Genomic DNA, 10231 nt, shown 5'->3' with positions numbered 1-10231 from the left:
TAAATGTTGATTGAATTGTAGCAGTGAGTGAAGAGTAATCTCTCTCCATGAACAATGAGAGAAGCAATGAGTCACATGCCGCACACATGCCAAGTCAACGCACAACTTGACAGTCAACTAACGATTGACGTTAAGTGGTAGTGTTTTGAAAACAATTATGACATACAAGGTAATTTTTTGCAAAAGGTCCTATAAATTAGATAATTTTTCGTAATTTTTCCTTAAGAATATTATTGTTGAGAATTTGGTATTCAGTATTGTCTAAGTTGGAGAATGTATCACTTTCTTAAAGAGGACTCTCGATTCGAATCTCGTTGCCCCTACTTTAACCCTCTCACCCACTTAGCCTACCATGTACCGGAAAAAAAAAAAAGTTGCCTGAATTCCATAAAAGAAACAAACTACTTAATGGGCATCTGTTATAATGTTAGACCCCAGAAGTTCTCTTTTCAGGATTACAATATATTGATATACCATTAAAATATCACCTGCTTTAGCAGGATCTTGCCCTAGCCCCTAGGCCATAATCAAATTTGCTAGAAATGAAAAAATATATACATAACAAAATAACTTTGACCTACCCAAAACAATTACAAATGATAAGCTCACGACAGGCTCGGTTCTTCTGAATTCAGAGCGCGATAAACCAGACTGCAAAATACCGGTATTTGTATCATTGTGTGAGTCTTTGTGTCTCATTTTGGTCGTTAAGAGTCTCGATGAGAAGGGGCGGAGCGTATTGAGCATTGCCCTGGTGTTCCTCGGCATCTTGGCAAAACGAGAGGATTATGGTATCAATTGACATCTCAACTACACCAAAGAACAATGTGGCGACAACGTAACCCAGAGCCCAACATGCCTGTGGAAAAGGACGGCCATAGTCAGTAGAAGTAGGCAAGTCGCATTCCGTGAAGACGAATTTTTCAAAGAAAATACGAGAAAAGCATAGTCAAATGTGTGGAGTTGATGAGGATGAAAAAATGGCATGTAGTACATCATAGCATTTTGTTTAATGTACATGATTACATCATTGTATTGTTATACGCAATTGACATGCAATACTAAGAGTCTAAGACCATGATCCGGTAACAAAACCGGTAATGCGGTAACAGGAGTGAATCAGAATTAAGACAAAACGTAATTATGTACTATTATTAGCAAGATGGACCATTTTATGTAACTCGCAAATCAACTTTCCACTTGAGCAGGAAACAATATCTAGGGTTTACATATTCTCTTTATGGATGGAGAGTCAGTTTGAAATTAATATTAGCAAGAAATCATCAACCTAAACTAACCCGAGAGGCCGAGACATAATATAGCAAAAAACAATTTCTGATTTTACTGCCAAATATCAAACCGCGTTTTGGGCCTTTTCGAGGGATATCTCATACTTTTGGCCGACATCTGGCGTTATGAATATGATAACCATGTCACTCCCGCTATCGCATCACCGTGTCTGTTACCGCAATTTCGAACTATAGATACGGGAAATAGAGAAAAACACATGACAAGTAATGGTTAACAAACTGTTCATCAATTAGTCATTTATAGGACGCAACATCTATAGCGCACAGCAAATTAACCATATCAAATGCTTAGAGTGAGATAAGATGAAAAGTCATACCAACACAGGGAATAACGGAGAGGAGATCTTGTTGTGGGCCGATTTATATCTGTGAGTATCCAACATAAGGAATCCGAACAACACACTTGATAAGCTGACACATAATTTTCCAAGAGATAGAATGACATCTCCGATAACGTTAACCTTCCCTATTCTAAGAATGTTATTCATAATCAATTCTGTTGCAATAGCAGATGACTTGAAGAAACTTTTACCAGTTATAGCAATCTGTAAATCAAAGTAGTAAAGTGAAAGAAACGACGTAGTACATACACGAAAAGATAATATAAGTAACAATTACAAAATTTATCAAATATATTGCTCATGCTTCTAAGATTGAATTTCGACCATAATAACAACAAACAAGGCATAACTTCAATGTCAAGTTGCTCCCGCTTAGATTTGGGGGTCAGATGTACGCAACCTTACTATTGTAATAACAAAGAGGATGTTTTCGAAGTTTATTACTATTATGCAAGTAGGTATGCATTTTGTCTTGCCTATGGCATGTTCTAGGTCTATTGTTTTCAGTTGCGGGTCTTTTCGAGATGAGAGTCTCATTGGCCGCAACCTCATTATCTACTTTAATAGGGTTTAGTATGTTGTCTTTCAACCCTCCCAAGACCCCCTGATCATTGGTATGGCACTTAGACACTTCATTTTAGGCGTAAAATTGAATATTTAGACATATCCAACACTTAGACACGTACCAGTATCCAACACTAATAACCGAGTCCAAGTAACATAGACTGAAACTAATAGACTCAAGTCGCTTTGTTTCAGGTGACATAAATCTACTTAACCGGACAATTGCCCTAGCTTCTTGATGGTCTTTTCAAGGTAAGCAGCAAACTTAACTCGGGCAAAAATTCGAAAACACTTAACAAAATCGGCTTACCATTATATAGGCATAACGATTCACGGATTTGATTGTCCACTCAACACACTTTAAGCAACACTTGGAAGAATGATGGACCATCTTCCCAAACCAATTATCTGGGGTAGTATAAGAAACTTTTATCTTCCGTCGAACTGACTCGAGTATAAAACGGATCGACTCCACAAATGATAGAATCAAAGAGCCAAGCGCAACAGAACCCAGGTTGTAACGGAGTAGCCTCTTCATGGAGGCAAAAACTGGTAGAAATGTGATGTCTGGCTGTAAATGCAAACAATAAAAGTGATTTCAGTTGACGTATTGTAATCGGTACCAATCATAAAGAGCAGTCAAAGAATATTTTTGTAGCAACCAGGACAGACGTATAAATCATTCTATGCACTCAATTTCATTAGTCATAGCATACCCCAAGGATCAAGCAGGACTCGGGTCAAGCACGTTAGAGGGCTAAGACTAAATGGGAGGCATACAAAAATTGCAAATTTTACCGATCTCATATGATAAAAACATAGGCATTACTATTTCGTGGTGGGGACGATTCCCCAATGTGAAAACTATTAGTGTATAGTACCTAACACTTATCAGTGGAGTCTCATCCTAGTCAAAAGAGGCAGAACTATTATACATTTAGATCCCCTCATAAACCATATATAATATACGTGATGATATGTGATCTATTCACGCCTGCTGATCCTACTTTGACTTTTATTTTTCCCTTAAATATTTACACTCAATCCAAGCGAGCCCTTAAATTAAGTAATTTATGGTTTGATCAGGTTTGAATCGACCCGAAAAAGGGTTAAATTTTTTTCTTATCGTCAAAAATTTTCCAAAAAGAAATGTATAATTTATTAGGTTGTACAGTGCAACGAAAATAGACAACCCGAAAAAATCTTTGATGCCCAGGCAAATAAGCTCACCAAATCTTGGCCTTCATACATTTGAAAAATCATAGAACAATAATAGAGTACTAAAAGCAATGTTAACACAAGCATTAATTGGAAAACATTTTAGCTAATTGGTCACCTACCGAGGTATCACCACGAGCCCAATAATACGAAGCAACAGATCCCGCAATGACAGTGGACGAACATGCAATGAAAAAATGTGTTGCCCAATAACCACCAAGCATGTGGAAGAGGATGGCAATTCCTATGTGAGGAGTATAATGAATACTGTAACCACAACAGCGTTCACAGCTGACCCTTTTTGATCCAAGATCATAAGCGCAACAATTAGATTCACAATTATTTTGACGAACCTCACCAGAGCTAAATAAATGGAATGCTGCAGATAACCATATCATGTAAAAGATTGCAAGTATGGCATATGGTATGACTGGAAATATCATAAGAGCTTGAACTTCTCCGATAACCTTAGCAGCAACCTGTAAAATATTAAATCAATCTGTCATCAGATGAAAGCACACTATAGGCGTTATTCTTAGCCAATTTCTTGGTTAGATTATTCGAACTAAAGAATGGTTTCAAGTAGAGGTGTTCAAAACAGAACCGATAGTTACCCGATCTTGTAACCGAACCCGACTTGACCCGACTTCAAAATAAATTTACAATAATGCAAAAATTAACATGGACACAAAAACCCGATTTTAAACCGACCAGAAATGGACCCGATGAACCGAATGAACACCTCTAGTTTCAAGTTACCTCTGGTTTTTGTCCTAAAGTTCATGATATCACCACTTGATCAATAAGGCAATTGTTAAGACGTAATTTTTGACAATAGACGCAATACATGCCAACTATTATAGTATCTACCACGGAATCTTTATGAAAATATCCAATACAGGAGTAATAGTTGAGCTTCAGAAGTTTCCTCTCTCATGCACACACCACTACGGATTCTAAACTTTGGGGATCCAACACATACAAAAGATGGTTCTAAGCAATTGCACGAGACAAATCAGGCTTTGCAAATGATTCCTTCAAATTTTAGCGCAAAAACCATCAATTTAAACTTGAAAAACTTCAGAGCGACTGGAATTTGAATACGATTGAAATTTTCAGTATTTTACCTAACTTTGAAGTCATGGGGTTTTAGTGTTTTGGACCTTTGACATCAAATAAGCAAATCTCAATCTCCAGGAATCAATACAAGAAATACTAGAAATAATTATTGTATCATAAAATATGTAAAAAATAGTGGGTTAACTTGCCTTGAGAACCGATGTTGCCATGAGGATGCGTCTGACTATGGCAATAGATGCAAGGATGGCAATTCCCATAACAGCAGTCATCACGATAGCAGCAACACGAAGATGAGTTAACTCCTGCAATTAGGTATACTTTAATTGGGCTAGTAGAGGTTTGAAACCGCAGGTTATCTCACAAGAAAATTGACAAGTGCTACAGAATCAAGTCTTTACCCTTTCGGCTTTTAGGTACCGTTATTATTAATCAGCCTTTGCACAAACTATCAACCAATTTGGTTTTGGGCGTGTAAGAAGTACATTTGTACCTTTACTCAATTAGAAGCAATACAACATCATCAACAACTACTTCCATAGTTAAATGACTTTAAAATTTTCCTTTTTCTCTTTATATATCACTCTCATTTGCAGATAATCGAAACTCGGTCCTAGTCATTATTTCTAAAATGATACAACAACAATGCCAGAGCCTTAATCCCAAAAGATTGGGGTCGGCTAATTGCTAAAATGATAGTGCTACAAATATTTCTCTTAATTGAAACTTTTTTCTTCTTTTCACGTTTTCATTTTGCATATTTCCACAAACTACTCATTACTTTCTCCCATCATCTTACCCACACTAGGGGGGATACAATCTCTATTACCATCTTTTTCAGTAGGTCACTGTAGTACGGAGAGTGGATGGTGCCTATGATTTGACAACGAATTGTTTGTTTGCAAATCAAAGTATTAGAATTCTTATGCCAATGGCCGAAGTAAAAGCAATTTACCAAACAATCAAATTTAGTTGCGGCTTAAACTTCACACCTAATCTTTTAGGCTCAAGATGACATCTCACCATCTCTAAACATTTGATAAACTTGTGCATTTCCAATCAAGTCACAGTTCAAGAGCAAAACTTACCCTTCCATATACGTGAACATATGGGTCATGCTCTCCAACAATTGGTGTGACGGCATCATTACCCATCCATCCAGCTGAAGGGAAAACAATAGAAAAATTAAACATAAGTAACAATTAATGGAAGCCTCCATGAATTAATATATGACCCTCTATTTAGTAATGAATAATTGAAATGCCCTTAATTGATAATAAACCAATCATGTTTTAGACTACTTCACGGAAAAAATGAATATTGTGCTAAAAGAAAGATCGCCAACCTTTAAGATAAAAGAACATGGTAACTGATATTACGAGAATGTTGAAAAGTACAACTGTTATCCACGGCATCCCAGAAACAAAATGTCGAATGAGCAGCAGCCAAATCACTGACAAGAAAAGTGGCAGGATTCCACCACAAACAATGAGTACCGGCCATGACTTTCCAATATCAGCCATGTATCTCTGCAGACGAAACAGCTAAATCAACAAAATGGCCTAAAAAATAGGAAATACTAAATGATAATATGCCTTTAGTCACATTCATTCATTCACCATAGGCATTATCACAGAGACACGACAAGATCCCGATGAAAACTGGCTAATTATGAAAATTCCACAGTTTTGGTCCAAAATCCTGTGACCAAGTGTCCTACCATATCCGAGTGTTGCGAATCCAACGTGCACGCATGCACTTGAAGTAAAATGAAAAGTTTGAATAACATAGACGATGAGTAAACTTGTCTGATACTATGGAATGGTTTGGTAAATGGGAATGGGAAGTTGGAGAATTGGAGGTGAGACTTGGTAAATTTCATATCAAGTCCGAATAATAGGGAGTATTAGTCATGTGATCATGTCACATTCTAGCATCCATGCAGCAGAGAGACAGCACCAATATATTTTGACAAGGAAGTTTACGACGAGAATCCCAAACAAAGAGAAAGGCGACTTTACAATATTGAACGGCTTTTCGCATGTACAAAATAATCACTGCAAACCAAAAGAAAGGATTACTTTTAGGACAGCAGATCGAGAGTTGATAGTTTTGTGGATTGTATTGTCAATTTCAAGGCCGTCATTGATGTTTACTCCTCCCATCTGTTGCCAATGCCGTAGCGACATATTTGATGGACGAGCTATAAATTGGCAGCTCCAAAAAACTACAAATCAAGCAAACAAAAGGACTTTTAGGGATATATTTTATGATATAAAAATCAAAAAAAAAAGATACATAATAGCTATGTTACTTGGACTTGGGTACTGATGTCAAATGTCGAGATACTGGTACGTGTCCAAGTGCCGGATACACCTAACTATTTAATTTTAGGTCTAAAATAAAGTGTTTAAGTGTCATACCAATGTCCGAGCATCAAGGATCGGACACGGGTACATGAAGCAAAATGAGGAGTCCGAGTAAAATAGCATAAGAGGTAAGCAATAAAACGTATAGATGACTACACGAGCTACAAGCACATCGTACAATAGAAAACCTTATACATACCATTAACACTTGGGTAGATGACAGGGTAACAAGGCCCTTGAAGTTGAAGTGAGCTGTTTCTCATATCTGAGGTAAGAAATTCAAAGTAATCATAGTTTCTGTCAATCCATTCATCTAAAGTGAGCTGAATATCTCCATCAGGATAATCACAGACCCAGTTAAGTGAATCTTCAGCTGGAATAGGACAATCTAATAAACAAATACTTCTGGCATCAGCTAGCTTGAACGCGCTGTTTTTCAATCCACTTTCATGAACCTGATTAGGGTTCACCCAATATCGGAGTTCCAGTTCACGGAGATTCGGATTGGCATGCCTGTCACCACATAGATTCCCCTTGTAATCCAACCCGTGATTTAACCTGAAAAGGCATTGGAGTTATTACTTAAACAAGTAAAAAGCAGGTTGAAGATAATGAAACATATTTAGAAGATCTTCAATGAGCAGCTAGCTAATTTGCAAACATTTAAAAATGGAAAATATAAAGAAAGGAGGGGAAGGAAGTCATGTAGATTGAATGAAACTATTGTACACATTTCGTTACCCCTAATCCCCAATACCTTTAAGCGGCTCCCACCTAGGCGGGGTTTGGAGAGGTCGGACGTAAATCACTTCCATTTTTCACCAACGTTATCTCTTATAATCTTATCACTTCCATTTTTCACTTGATTTTATATGGGTCCCTATGCTATTGTACAAAGCTCAGTACATCTTTTATGCAATTTGGGTAGAAGTTGTTGAAGGGTAGGAAGGAGAAAAGGTGCTTACTTTTTCCGGGGTCACATCTCCTTAATATCATCTTTCATGATGAATTTTGATTGGAGATCAAGCATCAGGGTATTCTAAAAGGATATTGGCTACCAGCCACATGAATAGCCCATATGATTAAGAATCTCAAGCTTCACTAAACACTGATAACCTATGTTTCTTGGACTTGGACTTGGGTACTGATGTCGGATACTAGTAGTGTCCAAGTGTCTGATACGTCAATTTTACACCTAAATGAAGTGTCTAAGTGTCATACCAATGTCCAAGCATCAAGCATCAAGGATCAGACACGTAACTAGCCAAAGCAATACATCTTCTGTCAAGACCTAAGCTTTCTTTACAAATCATTAGCAATGGCCAATAAGTACTCAACCATCAGTAAACTATTAACAACAAAAGACAAGAACCCTAGTCAAGTAGCAGAGTAAAAAAGTCTCAAAATTTACTCACAAATCATCCATCACTCAACTTCAATTCTACCCAAAAGCTAATCCAACTGTTTAAACTTAATATTGAGATCTTTTAGAAACTTATATCTTCTCTCTACCTTCTCTAGCTTATTTTTAGTTCTAAATAGAGGAGAAAGATTTCAATTTGACCCTCTCCATGAAACAAAGGTCACAAATTTACAATTTTCCATGATATTTCAAGCTTTACTCAAACAAAAGCTACAAATCTAAAATGGGAATTTTTGGAAAATAGAAAACAATCAAGAACTTACCATAAAAGAGTCACATCACATGCATTCCAAAAAGGGTAAAATTGAAAAGGAAAGTAACCCAATAAAGAAAACACAAAACTAAAAGCAAAGTTTCAATCTTTCTTGAAATTACCTAAGTGGGTTTCCTTTGTTGAATCCAAAGCTAGAATTGACAATCATGCCAATCCAGAAAGCAACGAAGGTTACCAAAAAAACTACATCTCTACATTTCCTGTTTTGCTTAATAACTCCACCACCAAGTTGCCCTCCATCACTTGATGGGTACCTTCCTATGACAGGCCCTAAAGGCCTCATTTTAGAGAGAGAAAGCTTGTAAGTGAGAAATGAAAGAAGGATTTTCAAGGGGGTGAGATTTTTGTGTGTAAAATGCTAGCAAGCAGCTGCAAAGCACTTGAAACAAGGAAGAATGGTGAAAGTGTGAAAAGTAAAAACAGGCAGTCATTGAAAAAAGATTCTTGTCTTAAAGAACCCAATTTAGTGTTTCATGTTTCACCTAGTACACGAGTAGTTTGAAGCAAGTGTACTAGTAGACTGTCTAGTGGAGAAGTCACTTTTTCCATTTATCATGCAAATATAACAATCAACTATATAAATCAATATAATTTAGTAAAATTACTTAGAATATTCTAATTTTTTATTATTTTTCTAAGGTAATCTCATTTATTAATTAATTATAAATAATTTTAATTTTAAAGGGTATTTGTTTATAGTGAACTTAGATAAGCGAATGACCTGCTATAATTGTAATTTATAAAAAAATGAAACTAAAAATTATAGTAAAACTAGAGAAAAATTTTGAAACTTAACATAAAAAATTCTGAATAATAAAAAAAGTAAACAAAAATTTTTACATCATTTTTACATATTTTTTGGCATTTTATTTTAGTTTATTTTTTTAAAAAAATAAAACCTGTTATAGCAAGTCATCCGGTTATCGGGTTTACTCTAACCAAATACCTCCTAAAGTTTGAATTATACATGGTTAATCAATAGGTGGGATTATTGTAGGAAAATCATACAAAGGTTAGATTATTCAGGTAATTTTTCCTATAATTTGATGATCGTTCACATAAAATTTTTCTTCTATATTAATTTTTCAATCAATTTCATTGAATTTGCAATATTTTTGCTTTTAGTCCATTAAATTGAATTTGCTACAAAGACGAAGTAAAAATTGACAAATTTTTTAAAAGTCCTGTGCAATTTTAAAAATATGATATTTTTCTAACAACTTTTACATTTGAAAACTTAACATATATAAGATACATAATTTATAATTGAGGCTCTAAATTTTTTAAAAATTTGTGCAATCAAACATATTAAATATGCTCAAAATCTCCTTAATTGGCTATATTTAATTATAATTAGTGCATATTAATATAGTGTAGACCAAATATTTACAAAACTTTCTCCTTTCTAGTAATACCTTAATTTATCTCGATTTTTTACAATCTATAACAAAATTTGTATCAATCTAGGCAAAGTTGTTAATACTCCTATGCTATTTGTTCTTACGTGAAGTATTTAGCAACTATAATAAAATTGTTGTGTTCTCTTACTACCCAACATCATTTAGTTTTTGCCTTTTTTAATACCTTAATTTATCTTAAATTTTACCATTTATAACAAAATTTGTATCAATCTACGTAAAGTAATTAATAATCCA

The 10231-nt window shown here is 35.3% G+C and overlaps 1 protein-coding gene across 2 annotated transcripts; it reads right to left on the bottom strand.

Moving 5' to 3' along the window:
* Window positions 1–361: 361 nt before the first annotated feature.
* Window positions 362–9097, bottom strand: LOC130817688 (choline transporter protein 1-like). 2 transcript variants are annotated; one of them, XM_057683537.1, is made up of 11 exons: window positions 8678–9059; window positions 7079–7437; window positions 6592–6737; window positions 5856–6039; window positions 5599–5672; window positions 4702–4815; window positions 3792–3912; window positions 3556–3677; window positions 2526–2786; window positions 1628–1855; window positions 362–859 (listed from the first exon to the last, which is right to left on the bottom strand). In XM_057683537.1, exons 1-11 carry the CDS (start codon window positions 8857–8859, stop codon window positions 674–676), a joined length of 1977 nt encoding a protein of 658 aa, XP_057539520.1. In that variant the 5' UTR covers window positions 8860–9059; the 3' UTR covers window positions 362–673. The 2 variants fall into 2 exon arrangements, with proteins under 2 accessions (XP_057539520.1, XP_057539519.1); XM_057683536.1 differs by having other exon boundaries at window positions 3556–3912; window positions 8678–9097.
* Window positions 9098–10231: the final 1134 nt, after the last annotated feature.

The sequence above is a fragment of the Amaranthus tricolor genome, chromosome 7 (assembly GCF_026212465.1).
Source record: "Amaranthus tricolor cultivar Red isolate AtriRed21 chromosome 7, ASM2621246v1, whole genome shotgun sequence".
NCBI lineage: Eukaryota > Viridiplantae > Streptophyta > Magnoliopsida > Caryophyllales > Amaranthaceae > Amaranthus > Amaranthus tricolor.
Note: the sequence above shows the minus strand (reverse complement) of the source record. Positions and strands in the feature narration are given on the sequence as shown.